We start from the raw sequence: 27,540 nt of genomic DNA on the forward strand, positions 1-27,540 counted from the left end.
GGGGGAGAGAATCTGTGTGCCCCCCAAATATATTTATTTAATGTTGCCCCAGGGAGGTGGTGGTCCCTGGGACCTGAGGAGGGGTCGTGGGGCCCCCTCCAAAATTTTGTATTTGGTTGCCCCTGCTAGGTAAATTTCCTTGGACCCCGTTGGGGCTCTTGCAGCCCCCCTTAAAGTATATATATATTTTTTTTTATTACTATATAATAACAATACGTGAACTGCACTGTTCATAGGGTACACAGCAGCACCACAGTATTACATTCCAAATTGGCAATCATGGTGTCTGCATCCCGTCTTCAGCAGAGTCTCCAGTGATACATAAAGTGTTACCCACAAATAGGATGATAGATCAAAACTAACCAATGTGACTGCAAGAACAATTGCCGCCTGACAAGCGATACATGAGCAACAGAGAGATGTATATCATTCACCATAAGTGCTATAAGGTGGACTTAAAGTATATCTTTAATGGTACACCCTTTGAGCTCCAACCCCCTTCAGCGTGAGGTGAGGAGCTTAATGGGGTTTGACTGCAGGGCTGGTGTGGTTTAAAGGGGTTGGCTTCAGACGCTCGCTGCCTGCAACCAACCCATGCCGTCCACGGCCAAAGGCCGTGCGTGGCAGTTGGGTTGAGTGGCTAGAGGACGCGAGTTAGTTACCCTTGGGCACGAGTTATAGTTACTTGAGATAGCTATAACTGCTGAATTTCTGTGGCTTTGTGCGAAAAAATTCAGAGCCTAACTATAATGTATGTGTGTGTAAATGTATGTGTGCATATATATATTTATATATAAAAATATATGTTCGATGGCATGTGTAGCTGCAGATACACATGCTGTGCACTATCCTGCCATCTAGTGTTGGGCTCGGAGTGTTACAAATTGTTTTTCTTCGAAGAAGTCTTTTCGAGTCACGAGACCGAGGGACTCCTCCCTTTCGGCTCCATTGCGCATGGGCGTCAACGCCATCTTAGATTGTTTTTTTTTCCGCCATCTGGTTTGGACGTGTTCCTCTTCGCTCCGTGTTTCGGTTCAGAAAAGATAGTTATCAATCGGAAAATTAGACGGTATTGTTTGCGCTCGGTACCGGGTTAGTGCTAGCACATTGACACCGAAGAAAGAAGAGCTCCGGCAGCCCTTCGGGGCTTCAACTCCTCGGCGGGGCCTGGTCGGCCCGACCACGTGCATCTTCAAGGCTCATGGAACGAACCCCCTTCCGCTTCTGCCCCAACTGCCACACTAAGTATCCTTATGCAGACCAACACTTGGTCTGTAATCTGTGTTTGTCCCCCGAACACAAAGAGGATACGTGCGAGACCTGTCGGGCATTTCGATCCAAGAAGACACTGCAGGATCGTAGAGCTCGAAGACTTCAAATGGCGTCGACACCGGCCGGACATGCCGACGTCGAAGAAGAAGAGACATTCTCCATTCCAGATTCGGACTCGGACGAGCCCGAGAGTGATCAGCTGGCGAGGGAACAAACCGTGAGTAAACCGGCCCCAGCAAAAAACTCACTCAAATCATGAAGGCCCAGGGGACTCCACCGCCAACAGGCCATGGCTTTACCTGAAAGCACGGTGACCAAACATCGGCACCAAAAAAAGGCCTCCCAGCAACCGAAGACATCCGACTCTGGGTGAGATACCGGCTCCGAACAGACTCGGCACCGAGATACCGGCTCCGACCAGACTCTGCACCGAGAGATCGGCTCCCTGAAAACCAAAAAGGTTTCTTCGGAGCCGAAAAAGACTGCCGAAAAGGTTTTGGTGCCGAAACACGCAGCCTCGGAGCCGAAACACAGCTCCTATACAGAAGGACAGGGCCTTTCCTCACAGTTACAAGGCCACAGGTTTGAACAAGAACTGGGCATGGGAGAGCCAGACCATACCCAGAGGAGGCTCCATATACAAAAAGACACGGGGAAAATCAGAACTCTTCCTCCAATTAAGATGAAGCGGAAGCTCGCATTCCATGAGGCAGAAATGCAGCCAAAAGCTAAAGTGGCTAAAGAAAAAACACCACCACAGTTTTCTCCAAAGCCATCGCCACCACACTCACCACATCTGTCCCCAGTAGCAACACCCCCAATGATGCAGTCACCAACGCACACAGGAATGAGCCAAGATGACCCGGATGCATGGGATCTGTATGACGCACCGGTCTCAGATAATAGTCCGGATTGCTACCCGGCAAGGCCATCACCACCGGAGGACAGTACTGCTTAAATGCAGGTGGTTTCCAGGGCAGCTACTTTTCATAACGTAGCATTGCATGCAGAGCCCATAGAAGATGACTTCTTGTTCAATACCCTGTCATCTACGCACAGCCAATACCAAAGTTTGCCAATGTTACCAGGCATGTTAAAACACGCCAAACAGGTGTTTCAAGACCCAGTCAAGAGCAGAGCCATCACACCTAGGGTGGAGAAGAAATATAAACCTCCCCCTACGGACCCTGTGTAAATTACACAAAAGTTAACTCATGATTCTGTGGTAATAGGAGCAGCCCGGAAAAGGGCAAACTCACAAACTTCTGGAGACGCAACACTACCCGACCAAGTCGGAAATTCGATGCAGCAGGCAAAAGGGTGGCAGCACAGGCAGCCAATCAATGGCTAATTGCCAATTTGCAAGCTCTACTGGCAAGATACGATAGGGCACATTGGGACGAAATGCAACATTTCATTCAACACCTTCCCAAAGAGTTCCAGAAACCTGCTCAACAGGTTGTCGAGGAGGGCCAAACTATCTCCAACAACCAAATAAGGTCGGCTATGGACTCAGCAGACACGGCGGCCAGAACAGTAAACACGGCGGTAACCATTCGGAGACACGCGTGGCTACGTACCACCGGATTTAAGCCAGAAATCCAGCAGGCTGTGCTGAATATGCCTTTCAACGGACAACAATTGTTTGGGCCGGAGGTGGACACAGCAATAGACAAACTGAAGAAAGACACTGACACGGCCAAAGCCATGGGCACGCTCTGCTCCCCACAGAGCAGAGACACTTTTAGGAAGCCGCACTTTAGAGGGGGGTTTCGGGCCCAGACCACAGAGCCTTCCACCTCACAAGCCAGACCCACATTTCGGGGACAATATAGGGGTGGACAGTTCCCTAAAACAAGAGGGAAATTCCAAAGCCCAAAAACCCCACAAACTAAACAGTGACTCCAAAGTCCCAAACCCCCACCACACAACACCAGTGGGAGGGAGGCTCACAGATTATTACAAAAATTGGGAACACATAACTATGGACGCGTGGGTCCTAGCCATTATCCAACATGGTTATTGCATAGAATTCCTACATTTGCCACCAAATGTGCCTCCAAGAGCACACAACATATCCAAACAACACTTAGATCTGTTACAACTAGAAGTCCAAGCATTGTTACAAAAAGAAGCAATAGAGATAGTACCCAGCCATCAAAAAGTAACAAGTGTTTACTCCCTGTATTTCCTAATTCCAAAAAAGGACAAAACACTGAGACCCATATCAGACCTCAGAACACTAAATCTTTACATTAAATCAGATCATTTTCACTTGGTGACACTTCAAGACGTGATCCCCTTGCTCAAACAACAGGACTACAGGTCAACATTAGATCTCAAGGATCCTTACTTCCACATACCCATACATCCTTCCCACAGGAAATACTTGAGGTTTGCAATCCAAGGCGTGCATTATCAATTCAAAGTGTTACCGTTCGGGATAACAACAGCACCAAGGGTATTCACAAAATGCCTTGCAGTAGTAGCTGCTCATATCAGGAGACAGCACATGCACGTATTCCCTTACTTAGACGATTGGTTAATAAAAACCAGCACTCAGCAACAGTGTCTTCTACACACCAAATACGTCATAGAAACCCTTCATAAACTAGGGTTCTCCATAAACTACCAAAAATCACATGTGATCAACATCACATCAACCGTGTCAAATACAACAATACGTAGGAGCAACAATCAACACATAAAAAGGGATTGCCACTCCAAGACCACAAAGGGTACAAGCCTTCCAAAATGTAATACTAAACATGCACCCAAACCAACACTATCAAGTGAGGTTTGTAATGAAACTTCTAGACATGATGTCTTCATGCATAGCCATTGTCCCAAACGCAAGACTACACATACGGCCCTTACAACAGTGCCTAGCAAAACAGTGTACACAAGCACAGGGTCAACTTCAAGATCTATTTGTGATAGACCGCCAAACACACTCTTTACTTCAATGGTGGAACCCTATAAATTTAAACTAAGGGCGGCCATTCCAAGACTGAGTGCCTCAAGCTATTATCACGACAGATGCTTCCATGGTTGGGTGGGGAGCACACCTCAACAATCACAGCATACAGGGTCAATGGGACAATCAACAAAAACTACTTCACATAAATAAAATCACTTGGAACTGCGAGCGGTATTTCTAGCATTAAAAGCATTTCAACCACTAATAGCCCACAAACACAGTCTTGTCAAGACAGACAACAATGTACTATCTCAACAACCACGGTGGGGACACACTCGTCACAACTGTGTCTCTTAGCACAAAGGATTTGGCATTAGGCAATTCACAACCACATTTGCCTAATAGCACAATACATACCAGGCATTCAGAATCAGTTAGCCGACAATCTCAGTCGAGATTACCAGCAAACTCACGAATGGGAAATACATCCCCAGATCCTACAGGATCACTTCCACCGCTGGGGAACACCAAACATAGACCTATTCGCAACAAAAGAAAACACAAAATGCCAAAACTTTGCGTCCAGGTACCCACACCCTCAGTCCAAGGGCAATGCTCTATGGATCAGCTGGTCAGGGATATTTGCTTACGCTTTTCCCCCCTCTCCCACTACTTCCATTTCTGGTCAACAAACTGCGTCAGACCTCTCTCACCATGATACTCATAGCCCCAGCATGGGCACGTCAACATTGGTACACAACAATCCTAGACCTGTCAGTAGTACCTCACTACAAACTTCCAAACAGACCGGATTTGTTACCACAAAACAAAGGACAAATCAGACATCCAAATCCCAGTGCTCTCAACTTAGCGATTTGGCTCCTGGAGTCATAGAATTTGGATACTTACAACTTCCATTAGAATGCATGAAAGTTCTCATACAAGCATGCAAGCCTACAACTAGGCAATGCTATGCTAACAAATGTAAACGATTTGTTTATTACTGTCAATCTAAAAATACTGACCCACTTACAGCATCAATACAAGATATTGTATGCTACCTACAAATTTAGCTTTCTCATCTATTAAAATTAATCTTACTGCCATATCAGCATATTTGCAGACTATACAACATACCTCACTCTTTAGAGTCTCAGTTATAAAAGCCTTCATGGAAGGACTAAAACGTATTATTCCACCTAGAACACCACCTGTTCCTGCTTGTAATCTCAATATTGTACTCACAAGACTAATGGGCCCACCTTTTGAACCCATGCATTCCTTTGAGATTCAAATTTTAACCTGAAAAGTTGCTTTCCTAGTGGCCATTACTTCATTACGAAGAGTTAGTGAATTACAAGCATTCACTCTTGAAGAACCTTTTTTCCAAGTACACAAACACAAAGTTGTACTTAGAACTAATCCAAACTTTCTGCCAAACGCTGTATCACCTTTTTACATAAACAAAACAGTGGAATTGCCAGTCTTCTTCCCACAGCCAGATTCAATTGCAGAAAGAGCCCTTCATACTCTTGACCTTAAAAGAGCTCTAATGTACTATGTGGATAGAACAAAAGAATTCAGAAAAACAAAACAGCTTTTCATTGCTTTTCAACAACCACATAAGGGGAATCCTATCTCTAAACAAGGATTAGCAAGATGGATTGTTAAATGTGTACAAACATGTTACATTAAGGAAAAAAGACAACTTTTAATCACACCTAAGGCACATTCCACTAGGAAAAAAGGTGCATCTATGGCATTTTTAGGAAACATACCAATGGCAGACATATGTAAAGCTGCCACATGGTCTACATCACATACATTTACAAAGCATTACTGCGTAGATGTATTTTCAAAGCAACAGGCCAATGTTGGTCAAGCTGTCTTAAGAACATTATTTCAAACAACTCCAACTCCTACAGGCTAGCCACCACATTTCTTGGGTAGAGTAACTGCCTTGTAGTCCATGCATAGCATGTGTATCTGCAGCTACACATGCCATCAAATGAAAAATATCACTTACCCAGTGTACATCTGTTAATGGCATGTAGTGCTGCAGATTCACATGCACCCTCCCTGTAGTCATTGCAGTTTTTCTAATTTGTACATATGTATATACATTTACATTTGCATTGACATCTATTTTTACTTACTATTTCTATACAACATTTATATTATTACACTCTATCACTCCTTCCTACACCCTTTTGTGGGAAAACAATCTAATAACTGAGTTGATGCCCATACGCAATATGACAGAGACGAGGAGTCACTCGATCCTATGACGCCAAAAAGACTTATTTGAAGAAAAACAACTTGTAACACTCCAAGCCCAGCACTAGATGGCGGAATAATGCATAGCATGTGAATCTGCAGCACTACATGCTACGAACAGATGTACACTGGATAAGTGATGGGTAAATACCGCTATGTAATCTATGCAAAGTATGGGAATCTAGAAGACGTCCAGGCTGCAAACGAAGCTGGTTACTTACCTGTAACAATAGTTTTGCAGCTTGACTCTTCTAGACCCTACCACCTCCCCACTGAAGGAGAGGAATTAAGATGAACAAAATAAATAAGTGTGGTGGTTTAAATAAATAACTCTGGACAATGTTCCTGAACCCAGGATGGTTCATAAGTATCTTTATAAAAAAGGTCCTCTTATAGCAGGTGACATTACAGTAAGATGTCACAAGTATTCAACTATATAGTTCATTCACAAAGGAATGAATACATTTGCAAACAAACCTTAACACAAAACATTACTATTCAGTGCAAAGTGGGCCAAGAATATGTATAAACTTATTACCATAACGCCAAAAAAGCCTTCCCTGCTAGCCACAGATTTGCAAGCTACAAGCAAAAAAGCAGCAACCATGTTTTTTCTAGGGGACATTCCACTAGCTGACATATGCAAAGCAGCTACTTGGGTAACCCCATACATGTGAACTAAACATTATTGGGTGGATAGCTTAGCCATACAATGGGCAATTGTTGGCCAAATGGTCCTCAAGACTATTTGAGACATCTGCATCATACATTGGGTGAGTCAGTGAAGATCATGTGCAGGTATAGAACGCATGCTATGAATAGAAAATGTTACCTGTTAATATATGTTCATAGTGTGTAGTGCTTTAGATTGACATGTGTCCCCCGCAACTTGTGTTGCTCTGATCACAGATCTCATCCATTATTAACTTAATTTACCAACACACGTTTATCGTACTTTTCATTAATCGTCACACAATACTACTATCTTCCACTGTGTGAAAAAACAATTTAACCCTGAGTCAGTCCATTGAAGGGTGAAGTCCCTGTATCTTATGACTCAAAATACTTTCTTACGAGAAAACCAGCTTGCAAACATCCAAGCCTAAAACTAAATGGCATGAGTAAACACAACATGTGAATCTACAGGACTACATGCTATGAACAGATGCTTTTAGGGTAAGTAACATTTTCTTTTCACTTCCACTCCTGAATGAGGTCTATCTGATGCTCTGTCTGCTCTTGTATATCGGTTCCTTTCCCTGTACTCAGCTCATTTCAGTGAAGTCCAATGCTGGCTGGATCCATGCCAGGTTTAAATGATAACCACTGGTTATGTAAATGAGATTTACTGAAATTAATTATTTGTAAACTTATATTTGTAGCATGTGTGTCTTTGTAAGTTGTTTTATTTGAAGTCTCTAAAGTCACAGGTGGGGGCAGAGGGAACCCCAACATTTCTGACACCCTTAAACTTTGCCTAAAAAAATTAAGGTTTAACACCTCCTCCGATTGATCAAACTGTGGACGTTCTGTTGAGGTTAAGTGTCTCCAAGGTAAGGCACCTTCCAACATATCAAAATATAAAAAATACAGTCAATTAAGTAATGGTCCCAGTCAAATAACTGAGTTCTGTATCAGTGGAATAAATTAAAGGGTTTTATTACAAAATTCAATATTTGAGGTACAGAATAATTGCAATGCAGTCAGTTCAGCAAAATGAGCATTACAGAGAAGTGCAATAACACAAATTATTATAAGTCCCTCCTATTATGTTCAGACTTCACTGGTTAAGATAGGTAGAGTACTGACGGAAAGCTGCCGGCAAGGTTGTGGACACACTAATACTTTTAATCATATTGTTTGGGACTGTCAGTACTACAGAGCTTCTGGATGGTGGTGGTTGAATGTATGGTTAAGGTGAGTGGGGATTTCCTCACTGCCTCGCAAAGTGGTGTCTCCTGGATATTTGGGTGGAAACAAGATGCTCTATATGGAATATATATGGATAACAATGGGGTTAGCACTAACTAAACAGAATGCAAGATTGTGGGGGTCGGAACAAGCGCCACAGCTGGAGGACTGAAACATGATACGGACTGGTGTATGTTGGCTGAGAGGGCAGTATATGAAGGCTGGGGATGCCCCCAAAAGTGGGAAAAAGTCTGGGGACAGTGGAATAGTTATAGTGGTAACATATGTGATGTCCTCGCCCCTGTCAGTTTTGAGGTACTTCTGTCTGATGCCTTCAAGTCGAGCATTGCTGTTGGCTGTGTTGAAGGAGTGAGGGGCAGAAAGGTTTGACGCTGCAATGAAGACTGTCACTAATAATACACAGTGCACAGTTTGGTTTGTATGTAGTTCATTGAAATTCCAATGAAAAATCTGGGGGAAAAAATATTCTAAGTCCCAAGTGGGCAACAAAACCAAAAGAGAAAATTACGGCATCCTTAGCAGAATCGGAAAGTCTTCTAGCTCACCCCCAAAATCAAGGGTTTATATATAACTAAAACTGATAAATCAATGTTGTACGATCAAAAGTGTTACATCCTCAGCAAGTCAGAACAGTTTTATTAAGCGTCAAATTGCCTTCGCACTTAAGCACTAAGGGGCTTGTTTACAAGCCCTGTGGTGCAGGGTGGCACAGAAAGTGTCTTGCTGTGCCACCATTTGCACCCGGAAAAAGGCAAAAATGTGCTGTATCTACAATATATGGCACATTTCTGTCCTCTCCCCCTACGCTGCCACTCAAATTGCTGCCTAGCGCCAATGCAGGCAACCTTGCACCATGGTGCAAGGATGCTTGCATTGTGGGGATGATTGTTTCTGTGTAGGAAGGGATACCTTCCTCTTTCTATGTGTGCTGCAGAAGGAGGAAAAAACAGGGAGAATTAAAGATATGTTCGATGGCATGTGTAGCTGTAGATACACATGCTCTGCATACTTGTGCCATCTAGTGTGGGTCCGGACGGGATGCGTACAAGTTGTTTTTCTTTGAAGAAGTCATTGTCGTCATTAGGTAAAGTGACTCCTCCTTTCTGCGATACTGCACATTGGCATTGACTCATTGTTAGATTGTTTTCTTTCCACCATCGGATTCCGACGTGTTCTTTGATGCTCCGGATCTAGACCGATTCGAGTCCCTTCGGAATAACTTTGACTTTCTATACTCGTCAGTATTGTTTTCAATCGTGTTTCATTCACATACTCCGAACTTGGATGCAAAACACACTTCGTCAGGTCGACGTACTCCACCCTCGATGTTGGGGCTTTGCCCGATCAGGCCTCTTTTTCCCACACTTCGGTATCTAACTGAAATGCACTGCTGATGGAACCAACACCTTTCTGTTTTTGCACTAGGTGTCACGTCAAATACCTCCACTCGGAGTGTGACCTTTGTTTATCACTGGATCACAAAGAAGAGGACTGTGAGGCCTGTCTATCGTTTCGGTCAAAGAAAATGCTACAAGATCGTCAAACACATCAAAAAAGAAATGCAGCGAAAAGACATTGAGGAAACACCAGATATCTTTGGTCTCCAGGACATTGAGCTGCAGGAAGAGTTCCACAAGGCTATTGCGGCAGAAGAGGAGGCCCTATCTATTTCGGAATCCGAGTCAGAGACTGAAGAGGACATGCAGACACAACAGATACCATTGGCGCAGCATGCAGTGAGTACAAAGGCGCATGTACCAAGGAAGCATTCCCCTTCAACAGAAACAAAAGCTATCGGCCACCACTGCAGTAGATCATAGTAGGCACCGAATGATTGCCACTGGAAGGAGGTGTCACTTTACCTCGTAACTCTGATGACTTCTTCAAAGTAAAACTACTTGTATACATCCGGACCCAACACTGTATTGCAGAAGTATGCAGAGCATGTGAATCAACAGCACAAACAAATGCTTACAGGGTAACAAAATCCTTCTCCTCACTGCGTCATTTCTACGCCACCTTTGAGGTGGAGTAGAAATCTGACGCCTTTCCAGACTTATAAATCTGGGAATGCGTCAAATTCCTTAGTGTTCCATGGGTGTTGCGTGGGAACACTCACAGCAACACCCATTGAACGCCCCTTTCACACAGTCTGATGTGCGAAAGGGGTCATATTTACAAGGCCATGAAAAGCCATGCAAGGTGGCTTTGCATGGCCTTGTAAATATGGGATGGCACACTGCGCCACTGAGAGTCTGGTGGCTAAGTGTGCTGATAGGGCCTCTGGAATGAGACCTTAAGTCATTAAAGGAAATTAGTTCTGCCCATTCTTTGCTAATGTCATCCAGAATTGGTAGAGCAAAGTAGTTACATGAACATCAACAGCAAGCTTTTATGAATGAATAGGGTACAGTGCTCTAGCGTAAGGACCTTGACACAAGTTGCAGTTTTGTGACTAAGCTGAAAAAGTTAATTTAGAACAGCAAAAACAATGACAATGGAAATAAACAAATATGACTGCTTGACTCTGTGCTCCCGAAATAACGGAAACGGAAATATTGAGGCCTAGTTTAGAAGGGTCTGCGAAACTCACTTCTACACATCATAGGAAATTTGTTGTAAAGACAACGGTACTTTATCAGTGTATGCTTTCACATTCTCCACATTCTTAATAATAAAAAAAAAATCATGATCACACAAAAATCCTTAACATGTTACTGCCATATAGTGTTAGGCTCAGAAGTTTGCAAGTTGTTTTTATTTGAAGTCTCTCGAGTCACAAGATGTTCTGTGACTCTTTTAGGGCCCATTGCGCATGAGCGCAGACTCCATGTTTTTTATTCATTTTTTCCCCCTGCATTGAGTTTGGACATGCACTGAGTGGCTCTGAGTTAATCGTGGCTGGATCATGTTTCTCATTTACCTCTTTATTCACTTTTTGATCCGGTTGTGTCCAATTTAACCAAGCTCTGGTACTTCTGACCGACATGTGAATACCTTTGGCAGCATGAAGCAGGTGGGTGAGAACTGCCCCTTAGTCAGAACTATGCTAGTTGTTCTTTGAAAGATCCCCGGGCAGGCTCTCATGAGGTGTACAACTTGTATCCGTCTCTTGATCGTGGCAACATCGTCTGTCCATCATTCCTCTCCTTCCAATCCATAAAACCCTAAGGTATTGAAGGGAACAACACTGAGTACACTGGAGAATGCATCAGAAGGACACCATGGTGCCTATGCGATTGTCTTTGCTGAAGATGTCTGGTGTGTCTGCGGAACAGGAAGATGCCAGTCCATCAGGTATGCTGACTGTGCCACTGCCATCCAATACAGAGATTGTGTTGAGTGACTCTGACAATCCTCAGATTGGGAAACATTCAATGAGTGCCAAAGACCAGCCCTCGCATGAAGACCATACCCACGGCCACGATTAAAAGTTCATACAAGTAAAAAGAAAGAAAAAAAAAAGATCTTCCTAAAAAGGACACTTACCCTAAAATAGGACACTTAGGGTGGGCATCATCAAAATACTAGAGAGGGCTCACAACAGTAGATCAGGAATATTAGGTTTTGGTCCTGATGAATTGCCACTGATCCCAGGTAGGGACACCCAGGCAAGAAACGTGAACTCGGAATCATTATTTCCTGAAGAGTTTCACCTCATTGTTTTAACCTTAATAAGGGCATCCATACACAATAAAAATATTTGATATAGTCTTAGGTAATTTTAATCTTCTCATTCCCTCCAGCTTGATTTCACTTTGCCCATCAGGCTTTCAGTGCAAACGTCAGGCAGCTGAGTACTTTGAGACTCATGGACAGAAAAACGTTATCTGGCATTGCAGCACGCGCGCAACAAGAAGCAGGCCCAATGATGATGCATACCACCTGGTTGGGGGGGCTGTGCAAACTAAAAAGGATGCTCTATTTGATCTGAAAGGGTCCTTAGACATTAATTTGGCTTTTAGAAGCAATTACACCTTTTGGAGTTTTAGATATTGGCCAGTGAGGACGTGCTGGACCCTTATACTCCCCCCTAGTTTTTGTCTGGCCAGAGAAAAGCTTCTGTTCATACACTGGTAAAATCACAGTGAAACCACCACTTCTGGAAGTTCTACCTCTAAAGAGGAGACTACCTTCCTCCAGGCTTCCCTCCCATGAGCCTGCACCAAAGAAAGGCAGGGGCTTAGCCACCAGTAATTTCCCTCTGCCACACAGCCCACCTTCACCTCAACACCTGCACGACCATGCACACCTCTCTCATTGCCTCTGCCAGAGTAACCAAAGAGCTGCCCCTTTTCATATTCAGAGCCAGGAGCCCCTATAGCTTTTTGGCCCTTATGACCAACCATTTGGTAAAGAACTTCAGACAGTCAGTGGGATGATTCTAGCGTGGCCCCAGGTGACCCTGATGTGTATTGTGACCTAGTCACGGGCCTCACCCAAGGGGGACACCACAGTCTATGATGAGGTCATTCAGTTAGCTGCAGCTTTTCACAAGGTTGACCTGCAAGTCAGCCAGGAGGAGGAGGAGGAGGAGGAGAAGGAGAAGGACTAGTAGGAGTAGTAGGAGAAGGATTTTCTTCTTGAGATGATTTCCGAATCTGAGTGCACTGTCCAATTATCCTGATGCCGAAGCACATGCTAAAATTCACTCTTGACAATTTCAGTGAGCCTGTCAAGGCTTCGGTAGTCACCCCGAGTATTGAAAAGAAATTCATAACCTCTCCTAGCAACTCAGCATATATAAAAGGGCAGGTTCACCAGATACCCTAGTTGGGCACACGGCCCATAAGTGTGCCTCCGCCCAGGCCACCGAAGAGGCTCCTCTTCGAGACAAGGAAAGCTAGATGCAGTGGGCATGAGTCTGGCAGTTGGAGTGGCAACTCACTGGCAGATAACCATTTTGGTGGCACTCCTGTCACAATAGAGGCGATGCAAGAGCTCCTTAAGCTCTTTTCGGAGCAGTACAGGAAGTGTGGGAAAGAGTGACTGAGGACAAGTAATCTCCATCGCTAGCATCTACTGTGTATTTAATGCCATGGAGTCAACCTTTAAGGGCATCAGTTTCAGCATCGTACTCTGGTTCTAAGTCTGGCTCCGTATGACGGATTCAAGGTCTAGCATCTTTGCCTCAACCTCCCATTCAGTGAGGATTACCTTTTCATGCCCACGGTTGACGTGATGCTGGAGAAAAATCATAAAAGATACTAAGACAGCAAAGTCCGTGGGAGCCTCAATCCACTCCGTCCAAGGGCTCCTTTCATAAGCAGCAGCCCAAAGGGGGAGCAAAGACCACCTTGCCTGAGCAATCCCTTTCACCAGACACAGCTGACATACCACAAACAGCCTGGAGGGGGTGCAGTAGGGGACTCCAACAGAGATAACAGGGTTAGGGGGGCAAAGGGTGCTGCAGCAAAGGATCCTCCACCTCCAAAAAGTGACTTGACCGACACACATGATAACAAGTCATCTTTTGGGGGGATGATACACGACTTCCACTCTAGCTGGGAGGAAATCCTGCTCGACAAGTGGATCCTAGCTATAGTCCAAAAAGGCTATTTCCATGAACTGTACACGGTCCTCCCAACATCCCACCCTGTGTGCACAGTCAGCAAACAACTTCTCTACCTCCTTCAGGCAGATGTACATATCCTTTTAAAAGAGGGCACTCTAAAGAGGGGTAATCGTGCAACACCAAGGGAGTGCAGTCTACATTTTCTACTTTCTCATTCCCATGAAGGACAGTTCTTTCAGGCCTATCCTTGATCTAAGGCACTCAACCGTTTCATCCTATCAGAACATTTTTACATGCAAATCGCACCCCTCCTTTCAATAGGACTATTTCATGATGGCTCTCGGTCCAAGGACACCTGTTTTTATATCCCCATTTAACCAACTCATTGACAGTACCTTTGCTTTGTTTAGGTGAACAACACTACAGTTCAGAGAACTTCCTTTTGAGGTCACCATAGCTGCAAGGGTATTTATGAAGTGCTTAGTAGTGCTGGTTGTGCATTTGTAAAAGGAGGGCATTCACATATTTCTCCATCTTGACGATTGAGTGATCAATAGCCCATGCACTTTTCCAGCTAAGGAAGAACCCTCACTGCATCTCATGACTTGAAAGACTTTCTTCAAAGAAACATGAATTGTAAATGTCCCAACCTAACACTAGCAGCAAGTTGCAGTGTCTAGCACTCACAGTGGTGTCCCTGCTCCACAGCCTGGGCTTCACCATAAACACTACCAAGTTCCACCTGCAGCTTATTCAAATCTGACCCTTCCAAGGGCCCATATTGGATGCAGTGCTGAAAACATATAAAAACTAACAAAGAGTTGCATCTTACTCTATTTTTTTCATACCATTTGTCTGCTCACAGTACTGTCTGTCATGTACCTTCCAGGAATGATGACCTCCTTTATCGCTATTGATCCTCATGCAAGGCTTCACATGCGCCCCCACCAAGATCGCCTCACAGCTCAGTGTTCTCAAAGATCACTATGAAGAGCTGGTGTTGAGGCTGAAATACACTGCTCTTGTAGCAACAATTTGCTGCAAGGGAGGGTTTTGCAGACCATGTACCACAAGTGACCATCACCACAGAAACATCTCTCAGACTGGTGTGCCCATCTCATCAACATGGCTTTCAGGGAATATGGCTCTCTCAGCAGTTGGGTTGCCACATCAACAACCTAGAACTGCTACCCATTCATGTTGTTCTGAAAGCTTTCTTACAAGTGATTCAGGGCAAAATGGTCCTCATCAAGACAGACAATATGACATCCATGTACTACCTAGAGAAACACAGCAGCACATACTCCCCTAAGCTCTCTCAATTAGCCCGGGAATTCAGTGTTGGGCATTCTCCCACAACTCCTCATGGCGGAGCAACTCCCAGGAACGGCCAACAACTTTGTCGAACTGCTCGGCCAGATGCATCAGTATGTCCATGAGCGGTAACTTAACTGCCATGTCCTTCACAGATACTTTCAATGTTGGCTCACTCCACAGATAGGCCTCTTTGCCAGTCCAGAAAATGCTAAATGCCCAGGTTTCAATGTCGGTTGCCCATATTCCATGGGCAATGCACTTAGGACAAATTAGTCAGAGATATTTGCCTTCACTGTTCCTTCTCTCCTGATGCCGTTCTGTGTGGTGAGGAACCTCCAACAAATATCACTAACCTTAATTCTAGACAATCCTGTTACTCCACTCTCATGGAGAAGTCTGTCAGCCTTCACAAGAGGCTTCTGCTCAGGCTGTCCCTTCTTATGCAGAGGCAAGGTTGGTTTACCTCTACCTTTCCAAAAACCTAGACCCCCTAAAGCCCACTGTTCAGGATGTTATTACCCATCCTTTGATCCTTTGCACTTGCAGAAAATAGGCCTTCCCCTCCACCTCTATTGCCTACACTTAACCACAGTCGCCACCTTTATGCAAAATGGAGAACACTTGTCCTTCTCAAAAATTCTAGTTAAGGGATTCATGAAGGGTCTTATAGTGGTAACCCTTAGAGAGCACCTCCTGCTCCCATGTGGAATCTCAGTATAGTCCTCACTAGGCTCATAGCACCATAATTTCAACCTATACATTCGTGACCCCTTCAGTTCCTTTCTTGGAAGGTAGCCATTTCATCAAGCACTCATCCCACAAGAGCCCTTCATCCAGGTCCATGCACACAAGGTTGTTCTTAAAACCAATCCTATGTTCCTCCCTAAGATGGTATCACCCTTCTACCTTAAGGAAGCCAAGGAGCTCCCAGTCTCCTTGCCACAATCAGATTCCATTGCAGAGTGAACATTCTACACATTAGATGTCAAAAGAGCTCTTATGTAGTACATTGACAAGACCAAGCAGTTTTGTAAGTTGGACTAGGTCTTTGTCTCCTACACAAAGCCTTAGAGAGAACATCTCACCTCCAAGGTAGGCATAGCTAGGAGGATAATCAAATGTATTCAGACCTACTATCATAAAGCAAAGAGGGCTCTACCTGCTCCAGCAAGGGTGCACAGCACATCCAAGAAAGAAATGAGCAGTGCCTTCCTAGGAAACATCCCACTAGTGAATATTTGTAAGGCAGACACCCAGTGAACACCACACACCTGTACTATGCATTCTGTTCAGACATCTTAGCCTGTCAGTGGACCAGATCATGTTAAGGACCTTGTTTCAGACACCTGCATCATCCACATGCTAGCCTCCACTTCTGTACAGCACTGCTTTCACACCGTGCTAAGCATGTGTACAGCTACATTATGAATGGAAAATGCTATTTACCCTCTAAGCGCCTGTTCGTAGCATGTAATGCTGTTCACATGCACCGGCCCTCCTGCTCTGAAGCCTGTCTTACAGATGTTTTGATTTCTCAGTTTACCTCTCATTTCACTTGCTTCAACTTGTGTATTTTCACACTCCATGCATACTTTCACTTGCTGTTCAATGAATAATCTAGCATGGAGCTGGTGTCCATGTTTAACGTACACTAAGAATCTACCTCACCTTATGACTCGCAGCTTCTTCAAACAAAAACAACTTGCAGACATCCAAACCCAACACTAGATTGCAGGAGTATGCTAAGCATGTTACTCTACGGCATTGCACACTACAAACCGATTCTTAAAGGGTGAGAAGCATTTTCCTTTGTGTATCAAGCCTGAAAATGTGGCATGGACCGGAACCAATGTGGACATCCCAATCTTGCGTCTTTCTGCACGAGGAGACAGCATGTTGCTTTAGGAATGGAGTTTTTCAGTTTGAAGTTAATGTCATTGTTCAACCCTTGCTGCTTTTAGCTTCATTCAGTTTTTTTTCACTACTTTGTCTCTTGTTTGTTGTTTTCAAATTTCGGAATTTCGTCTGCTCCCTTTTTCATACCCCTTTCAGGGTTATTTGTAGACTTTACTTCAAGTAGCCTTGTGTAGTAGACCCCATATCATCTTTACCAGACACATGGTCAATGGATAATAAATGCTGTCGCTCGTTAGACTGAAAACAGCAAAGTAATTCGATACTGGGGATGGTTACATTGAAGAAGAAAAAAAAATACAAAACAGATTGTGCATGTTGTATCTTTTGCCTGTGTGGATGTCCCACTCATCATGTATGCTCCTCTGTTTTGCAGCTGCAGTGCTCCAACGACGGTTTCTCCGTTATTGCAGATTACTTTGGACGTGGCGTATTCAACAAACTCACTCTCATCACAGACCTGCCTGCTGGCAAATCTGTCGCCACTGTCGATACTGGCCTGCAGCGGGAGTTACTGATGCACACCAAGCGCACCTCCTAAAAGGGTGTTCCACTTCATAGACTTTGATAGAGAAGCATCGTAGATACGTAATCGAGCCCATGGATTTATGAGTCACACAGATAAGAATACAGCACTCTACAGAGCAAGCCACGGTCTCTTTCCTATTGTGCCGAACAGTGTCGTATTCGTATCTTAAATCTATAATGTGGTAATACCAGAGGAGTCTAGCTTACTGGGAGAATCTGATGCGAGTGCTTTATTCTCGCCCCTTCTGATCCTTGGTGGATCACAGTGAAGTGGTTTTTATTTGTGCCCAGTCTAATCATATTGGAGATGTATTGGTTTGCTGGGCAGATACCACACTGGGCTGAAACGTGAAGAGCTGTTCTGTAAATGTAACCTTTGTTGCATTATCTGTCTCTATTTATTGTGCACTGTAAAATGCTTTGAACTCATTGAATGCAGTTGAAGCTTTCCTTTATGTACATAAAGTTAAGGCATTAAATGCTGAAGATACTTTTGTTGCAGCTTCTTGGGTTGGTGTGTGTGTGTGTGTGTGTGTGTGTGTGCGCGTGCTTCCCGGACAAGAACCTGCTTGGTCTGGCAGTATGTGCCTCAGTAGCACCCTGAAAAGGTGAACATTGCTCAGTGGTCCTTACAGACTGCTTTCCCTGCAGTCTGCAAATGTTTATTTTGGTTGGATGTAGTCTGTTTCACTTGGGTAGTTTGTCTTCCGACCTTCTTTCCAGAGGATTTTGCCATCAGCTGTAATGGACCTATATTTCGGCACACTTTCTATTTATATAAATGTCTTGATTTTTATTTTATTTTTATTGTAAATAAACATTAACATATGCATATAACAATTGTCAACCAGAATACACTTTTAGCAAGGTCATGATAAATTAGTGATAGAGTAATGATATCTCTTATTCTCGGACCGTCATCAACGACAGACCCTCTAATCTCAGCTCTTACTTTAAGTTCAATGTCATTACCAAGCCTCTACGTGTATCAAGTTAGCCCAATAGCTGTCCTCTTCCATTCCCTATATTTGATCCACTTTTCCAAAACCTTTCTTTGATTCTGATGGCACCCGCTACCATTGTATATCATGACCTTAAGGATGTAACAGTTGTCAAGATCCCTTTTTCAGTGTGGGTGCACTCGCTGGGTGAAGGGGGTGGATTTTGGGGGAGGGGTTTGGGGTGGCAGGGAGGAGATAGGGATGCAGAGGGGGTCAGCCAACTTCATTTTTTGAGCTATATTGCATTAGCCTAGGACTAGTTAAAGTAGAAGCAGGATCTTTTGAGCTCATTCCCTCTTACTCCAGGATAGTCAACAATTATGGGGTATAATTCTGTTGGATGACCTAAGACTGCTAGAGATTGCCACCTCGTGAGGACCATTAGCACAAAGGTTTATTCCTTAGGGACCTCATGTTATTTTCCAGAACTTCCCTGAGCACAATTATAAGGCATATTAATTATGAGAGTTTTATAGATAGGTCATTTTTGTAGTAGTCACAATATTGGTATTTTAGTTTCCAGTGGATTACAATCTGGGTTTTTCTAAAACTTTGGCCAAGTATGGTGTTATAGCAGGCCTGAGATAAAGTTACAGGTAAAACGGAAGCTAACTCCATTAGATCCGAAAAGGACTGCATGGTCTTGAAGGATACTATGTCTCACAGTAGGGAGAGACTTGGACTAACCCAGCCCCGAAGAAAGCCAACCACCTAGTGACCCATGCACAGTGGAGACTGGCCGTTTTTCTGATCAGAACTGCCAATTTGTTCAAACCCAATGGGTAGGGCATCTTTCTCCCAGTTCCCAGAGTTCAGTGGCATCAACAGTATCTGCCTGAGTCCAGATATGTGCACTGAAGATCCAGTCAATAGCCACAAAAAGTCGGTAGTAGGAGGAAGGGTCTATCATAACTAATGTTTCATCATATGCATTAGGTTAATGTTGGGTTGTCCTTTATTTACTATGTGTGTGTTGAAACCCCTTTCCTTCTCAATCTGAAGGTAGCACCGACTATGTTTAACCCTCACCCTAAAAAAACAGTGATCCAGAGAAGACTTGAGGTACCATCTTTCGTCTCATGCAAGGGCTATGATGTATTTCAAACGGCAACTCACATTGAAGATTTCAGTAATCAGCTGAAAAAGATCTCCATGAGCAATAACAGAAAAAAGCAGCTCCACCAAGTAACAAACACATGATGAGCTGGAAGGCTTTTTTCCAAGGAACAACTAATGTTTTTTTGGTTAAGTATTTACAAAAGGTATCCTAGTGTAAGAGATTTCCAGTTGTTCTTTTTTTTAAATTATTTGTACTAAACAGTTTTTGCACGGAATACTGATTAGACATGGAAGTAGTAGTGAACGATATCATTTGAAAACTTTTTAATGCATTTATTTGAATGTGCATTTTTCCCCTCCTAAATGTAAAATAATGAAAGTGCCCATAATTCTAGAAAATTATTGTGATGACTATTTCATCGTGACATGGTTGCTGGGGGTTCTGTCGTGGTGTTGGCCTGGCATAGCCAGTGATTGTAGTGGCACCCTGCACAAATCAATGTTTCTATACGAGTCAAGGTGAGTGGCTTTTTAAACCAGATGACCGTGCTTGAAGAGAGGTCTGTCATATCGGAGTGGCCGATAGAGTGACGGGAGAAGAGGCTTTTTGTAGTGGAAATTATATGCACCAGTTACTGGACTAGCTGGAATGTGCCATATATCTTTTAAGGGGCAAGAGAGGAATCGCTCATCCTCTGAATAAATGGCTGAGGCAACCACTCAAAGGTACGCTGGAGAATCTTCCTTGGAAGATGTGCTTGAGACTGGGTTATGATATTGTAAGTTTTTACGAGAACAAGCAATAAACATCTACTCCTGCAAATGGGTGTGGGAGCATGTAAGCTGTGGCTGCTTGCACCTTCAGTATGTCATCCTTAAAAACTTTACAAATGTTTCCTTTGTTTTCCTCCCTCTTCGACTCGAGCCTCGCTCCTGTTTAATGAATACCCAGAATGTGATTGTAAAGCTGACAAGAATGTTGATTATTGTATAGTTCGACAACAACCATGTGTCATCTTCTCAATTACTGAAATACAGACACCAGTCCTTTTACTACAGGCCTTTACATCTCGGATGATATATCCCTAATAGAGTAACAATAAGTTGAGAGAGGTATTGTTTACAATAAAAGGCTTGGAGAATGCCCATTGCTTACCATTCTTTGGCTTCACTGTCACTCTTCTCTATTGCCTCCTTATTGGGCAGTGCCTGCTGGGTGTCACTTCCTTTTCTTTTGGTGGAGCATGGACCAAGCACAGATTGATTCAACTTGGTGTCCGTCAGCTGATCACCTTGTGATTGAAGTATACGTTTCAGGGCACTTCAACAAAGTTGAAAAGATTAGCATCAATATTATGCATGAAATACACTTGCTAAAAACACGTTCCTACAGTCCTATTATACTTCTTCATTTGATTAATTCATTTTACATATACACACTCAAAAAATATAAGTCTGTTCATTTTACTCTGCCAATGAACCAGTAAACACGAGTCAGTTGAATTAGACTGTTGCAAAATCAGAGGGAGCAGACCTCACAATGACCCTGCATTGAGATCAGGCGAGCAAAGCCCACTGGGCTAAAAGGGCATTAGCCCTTCCCCGTCCTATGTAGCCCGGGCTGCTGCAGACTCTGGACACAGGATTATCGCAGCAAACGAGTACGCTGGGGCTTGTGTACTTTACAGGCACCCAAACAAATTTTCTTTTTTTTTTTTTTTTTTTAATTCTTCTTGTGCCCCCTGTGGTCAACCTCTCTTCAGCCCATTTGCAAAGTGTCAAAGACTTGGTGGGGAAAGATGAAAGGCTTTGTTAGCTATCTCTCCATTTTCCGCATTGACAAATACACTGCAGCCATTACTTGTCTCAGCTTAATAATATACATACCTTTGTTTTAAAATGTAATTGAGCAAGACAGATATATTGTAATTTTACAGCCCATTACCAATGCTTGTGAGGCCCAAGGCGCTATTACATCAAACAATTTAAGAGGTCACTAAGAGGTAAAAACAAAACCTTAAGATAAGGAAAGATAAAGGGATACCTATTTTCTGGCTGATTTGTACAAAATGAAACCAGAAAACCTGGCTAAATCGTGGCTTCACTTCTTATAGTGTGAGATCTTAGGCAAATATTTTATTTCACCAAAACTCTACTTTCTTCATAACTTTTAAGAATTACTTCTTTTTGCAGTGCCATCATGAGATATTAATGTCAAAGCTTGTAAGACCAGTGATTTCTGAACTATCATATTTTACATGATATTTGTTGTGTGATTTACATAGCAAACGTTTTCAAGGCTCAGAACTGGCTCTAAAATGCAAGCCTGGCCCTTGGCTCAGCTCTTGACCAGCTCTCCCTGCAAATTTAGTGGCTCGTCCACCTCTACCGACAACCTATGGCAACAGCACTCTCTGGACATTATTCACAACATACACACAACCTTTATTGGATGCATAACAAACACCTTCCACTCATAGCACTCTCACAGGGCAGTGAGCTTCAGCATCTCATAAGGGGTATTAAGCCTTATAGAAATACAATTAAAATGCAGTACACTGTACTTGGACCCTACAGTACTACTGAGCCATAATAACAGCAACACAGAAATGAACGTTTCTCTGTTAAAACAACCTGTCCATACCTTCTATAACTTTACAGACTTTACTCAGGCCATGTTTACAAGTTATGTCTCTAATTTCCATCAGAGCGCACCAATCAGATTCTGGATTGTGCATCTACAGCTACATTGCACAATTTTCACTTGCCAGATTGTACCACTAAAAACTAGGTGAAATGTATCAGGAGACAATGCTCATAAATAAATGCTAAACTTACAATACTTTGTTCAGTAAATGCTAATTCCACGTTAGGTCTCATTATGAAGTGGGGAAACTCAGAAAAGAAGGTAGTAACATCACCCAGTAAATAAGCCACACTAGGGTAGCAGTAATTACTGGGTGCTGTAATTGTCACCCATATTCTGCACAACTCCGAATTAGAGATTATATCTCTAACTCTGTCTTTGTTTGTATTATGGTGATATTCTTAAGGTATATAAATATATATTTATATATATCCGATGTCCAACAAGCATTCATGAGCTCCTGCTGAGGGTTCGTTGACCACGCGGGTTGTGTGCAAACTTTGCTGAAAAATTATAATAAAATAACATGGAGGTTCACTTTGGTACCTTCCACCTGAGCCATCGAGTTAAAGGATGCTGTTAATGCACCTTAATCTCCTTCACTTTTTCAGGATTCCTGGACTGAGTCCCCATGTTCTGTGATGACAGCTGGAATATTTTTGATAAAGTTCCAGCTAGTAATTGAGAGAGCATTGAGTAGACCAACCTAGTTTACGGAATGCAGACCCAAATGGTCAATGGGAGAAAAAGCTGCTTATCCAATAGGATTTGATTATTATTATTTTTTTAATATGTATCTTGCAGATATTTTGCAAACTCAAGTTCATAGACCATCCATGAACCAATAGGCCAGATAATTCTATCCTTCCAAGCTTGATTGACATGCTGTCCCAATTTGAGGTCTACAAAACCACTTGTCTAATGATAACGTCTCAAAAAACGACTAAGCAGATTTACACCAAACTAAGCAAATGTACTTCCTTGAGTAAAGTTCTACTTTCATGCCATGTGTGGTGTAATTCTGTTCTGCTGTTTTTCATCTCTGAACAGTTTACTGTAAAAATTAAAATGAAAAACATCACTATTTTTACTTTTTTGGTCCCCTCTCCATTTGTTTTGTCCTCACTTGATGGACCAGCACGAAACGTGCCATGCCAAACCCCAATGGATAGCGGTTTTTCTTTTTTTAAATCAAAAACTTGCAAGAACTGGAATAGCTTTTTTCTTTATATTACAAATGCCTTACCCTTGGAAACAACTTTCTTATGGCCAAGCATCATCTTCACTGTGATTTTACATTACAGCACAAATTTAGCCCCTTGCATCCTTTTTTTTTTAATTTTTTTTAAACATGCATAAATATGTGAACATTGTGCACTCGTTTCAGAAACTTTTAGAGAACCTTATCCTAGAAAAAATTACACACACTTTGGCATAGATAAATAGGTAATTTTTAAAGATTTGGAATCCATTAGTTGAATACCTGTCTAGAATGGAGCATTTGGGCATTATGCCTACGGTCACAGAGCACTGCGTTTATTTGTTTGAAGAAAGGACATGGGCTACTCCTGCACTGAACATTGTGTGTTGGAGAGGAATAGACTGTTACTTCATGTGTGATATAAATGGACCATACAGTGATTGTGCATGTAGGCTGGTGAAAACAGAGATAAGGACGTTAATCTAGACCTCTATTAGATAGTCTGCATTACAGCTTTGTGCAAACATATTACTTCACAAAAAGTGAGGTTGGGGGAATTTAGCGCATCAGTTGATGTAATTGTCAGATTCAAACTCTATGAAATGTTGACTTAGCAAAAGGTGGCAGGTTCTAGGTGTATCACAAGAGAACAGGTCAGTGGAGGCGGTTTATTTTCTTACTCCTAATTGTGGCAATAATTGGCATTTATTGATCTTCACTGGTTTTATGGTGCCGATCAGCACTCAAAGTATGCAGTACATGTGGATAGAGGGTGTTCTTGCTGTCCAGTTTGATGGGGACTATTGCATGTGTGATGGTCTTTCAGGTGTTGCTTGGGAGCCATTTCAAGATTTACCTCTGTATGTTGATTGCATGGAAGCAGGATTCACTGATAGTGTAACTTGCACAGTCCTTGTCCAGTTTGATGTCCATGATGATCCTGGGTCTAAGGTTGGCCAGCCCTGAGATGGATTCCCTTGGTGAGGTGTTCTTGTCAAAAATCACTACTTTTGTCCTGTCAGTGTTTGGCTTGAGACAGTTGGCGACTTCGGTCATGTAGGGTGTGATCTTTTTCCTTGCATTGTGGGTCTTGTGTAAGTGGGAGATTTTGAGTTGCTTGTCATTGGCATATGAGACGATGTTGATGTTGTGCATGTCGAGGACCTTGGCTAGCGGGATCAAGCACTCCACATACAAGTTTGTGAATTTTTAAGTATGGGGGCCAGTCTGATGGCTTATATTCTGCCTGTCAGGAAGGAGCAGATTTATTGGAAAGCAGGTCCTTGGATGCCAGTGTCCTGCAGGCATCAGATAAGGATGGGGTGGGATACTGCGTAAAATGCTGCAGATAGGTCCAGGAAGATGAGGACCAACATGTTCTCTGTTCGGGATCATACATACATTGTATGTGCAGTGATGAGCTCTCTTTCTGTGCTGCGGTCCTTTGTGGGGCTATGAGGCATGCATAGATTTAATTGGGTTCAGTGGTTGACTGCAGGTGCTTACCACAGGGCTGGTGGAAACTTTGCAGTAAATCAAGCAGTAATAGTGTTTTGTGGCTCTTGTCTTTTGGTGAAGACGCATTCTCGTGTGAGGGATAGCCCAGTTGTTTGGAGCAGGAACTCTCGGTATACTGAGAGACAGCTTGGCTGCGTGAATGCTGTAAAAAAAAAAACAAAAAAAAGTGTGTGTGACCTGATGCACACCTCTGCGCCCAAAGCAAGAACCACTACAATCCGTTTCTCATTTTGCAAACAGATGTAGTAATATCTGGAAGGGTGTCTAAGTAGAGACATTACAGTGTAACAGCAGCACATCCCTTGTGTAGGTATTGCATTACTGGTTCATGGCTTTCTACCTAGTGTAGTTTGGAAGCAAAATACTTGCAAACCCTAACTCTGTCAAACTAAACCATATGCTGTCAAATGCGGCATAACTTTGAGCATAGTAGGATACCAATACAAAAGCATTACACAAGGAAAACACACTTCTTTTTGCGCACCACATTCCAATGTTTCAATGTGTACAACACACTTTTTCCTGTAATTACTAAAAGACATTTAAGCACCACCTTCACACACACTGTAGTAATCCCCCCAGAAGGCATTCTATCAGGCACATTACCTATTCAAGATTTACCACTACTATATTTTAGTGGTTTTGATACTGTATGTGCTGTGGGTCTCAGAGGAGAATTGAAAGCTGGTTGTTTAAATGCATGTCATTATGAGATACTATTTCTGGGTTTTTTTCAGAGTGACAGACACAGTACAAAGCACCAGCTTGCTCAATGTGGGTGCTAACAACAACTATGTTATGTTTAAGATAGTGCAGAATCATGACAGGGCAAATAACATGTAATAATATGGCCAATTGAGTGGTATTTAGTCTATTTTAGTAGGAATGAACGGTGAATCAGGAATCAAAACTGTCACTTGCCAGTCATATACCCAAACCAGGTGTGTTAACCCACTAAGCTCACTTTTTGTGAGACATGTGCATGAGTGCAACTTCTAACAAGCATGTGTTGTACCCAGATGAACAGACTGTAAACATACCTTTGTCCAAAATGAGCAGGAGCACCTTTCTAGCCCTGCAATAATAAATACATAATTTGCATGTTATCCCACTCTGAAGGAATTGCCAATTTCCCAAAATTGACCCCCCTCCCCTCCACCCCCCAAAAAAAATAAGGTCTAGTTCCACCCCTGACTGACATAATAAAAAAATAATGCAACCCAGAATCAAGCCTAGGACTGTCATTATTGATAAACCCAGACACTATAGTGAAGGGATCCAACCAAAAGGGCTTATTTAGTAATGAGCTCACATAGGGCGCCAACAGATTCCAGAATTCATGTGAAGAAGGGCACAATACATTGAAATGGAGACAGTCTTCTCCTCCCTCCAGATGGCTTCTAAAACAACGATATTGAAGCGAGAGAAAGAAGTTGTTCATATGTATAATATAAAAGCCTGCAAGAGGAAAAACTCCAAGCACCAAAAATTAGCAGCTCAGAGTTATTTATAACTTAATTAACTCAGTTCATCCCACTCCTTAGATGTCAATCTGAACTCAGTTTATGTTTCAATTTTCTGGATGTTTGGAAAGCAGATCAACATGACAGCCATCTAGAATCTGTCTGTACCAGCTGACAACATCTTTCATTTTTATGTTTGAATAACATTTTTTTTTTTTTTTTTAAATAGAAAAGGCTTGCTCTGAAAGGGATGCCGAATATAGCTCTAACATATTTTTGATTTCCAAAAAACGAAACCGTAACTTCTTTCCTGAAATATAATTTGCACTGTTTAGCTGGTCCCAAGACTTGCATGAATTGCTGTACTTAAAATTAGCAACCGCCCTAAAGCTCAGCTTGGGCTGGTGATTTTCCCAGATCAACATGCAAAGTAGCAAATCAACCTCAGTGGAAAAAAAAAAACTTTTAGAAATTTTGATCGGTACATTTGAAATTAGACAAACAAAGAGGCAAAATTGTCATTTTAATTAAGGCCACTCTACCAATAATTGAGATCATTTGAGGAGAAAGTTGCACACTTTGATTAGTGTTAACACCCAAATATCTAACTGGGTGGATGGGTTATACTTATAGCCTAGTTCCAGTGGGTTATCTACAGAGGAGGAATTGAATAAAATATTTTCTGTATTTCATTGACTTATTTTGTACCCACAACTGAGGCACACTCCGCTTTCCAATAAACCACCAAGTCATCTGTATACAATTTAAATTTAGATATACTGGGGAGAAGAGGTGAGATGCTGTCATCTCCACAAATGGTTATAGTAAGTGGTTCAATTAAGAGAGCAAACACAATTAGGGACTGTGGACAACCCTGCCTGGATCCCCTAGTGATCTCAATTTTTGCCCACCTCTGTCAAATTCATCATCCATGCTGAAGCTGTCGCATAGAGATCCTTCAGCATTGTCAAGAATT

General features: G+C 42.7%; 2 protein-coding genes across 2 annotated transcripts in view; one reads left to right on the forward strand and one right to left on the reverse strand.

Annotated features, from left to right (window-relative positions):
• Window positions 1-18,166, forward strand: part of VPS11 (VPS11 core subunit of CORVET and HOPS complexes) — a 108,336-nt gene extending 90,170 nt beyond the window's left edge. The window contains exon 16 of the mRNA XM_069224807.1: window positions 17,524-18,166. Coding sequence (XP_069080908.1) covers window positions 17,524-17,688 — 165 coding nt within the window. The 3' untranslated portion in view covers window positions 17,689-18,166. The remainder of the gene's footprint in view (window positions 1-17,523) is intronic.
• A 6,833-nt stretch (window positions 18,167-24,999) lies between these two features.
• FOXR1 (forkhead box R1) overlaps window positions 25,000-27,540 on the reverse strand; it is an 89,978-nt gene continuing 87,437 nt past the window's right edge. Inside the window, exons 6-7 of the mRNA XM_069224808.1 lie at window positions 26,142-26,176; window positions 25,000-25,243 (exon numbers count right to left, since the gene is read on the reverse strand). Of these exons, the coding sequence (XP_069080909.1) occupies window positions 25,055-25,243; window positions 26,142-26,176 (224 nt within the window). The 3' untranslated portion in view covers window positions 25,000-25,054. The remainder of the gene's footprint in view (window positions 25,244-26,141; window positions 26,177-27,540) is intronic.

The sequence above is a fragment of the Pleurodeles waltl genome, chromosome 3_1, assembly GCF_031143425.1.
Source record: "Pleurodeles waltl isolate 20211129_DDA chromosome 3_1, aPleWal1.hap1.20221129, whole genome shotgun sequence".
Taxonomy (NCBI): domain Eukaryota; kingdom Metazoa; phylum Chordata; class Amphibia; order Caudata; family Salamandridae; genus Pleurodeles; species Pleurodeles waltl.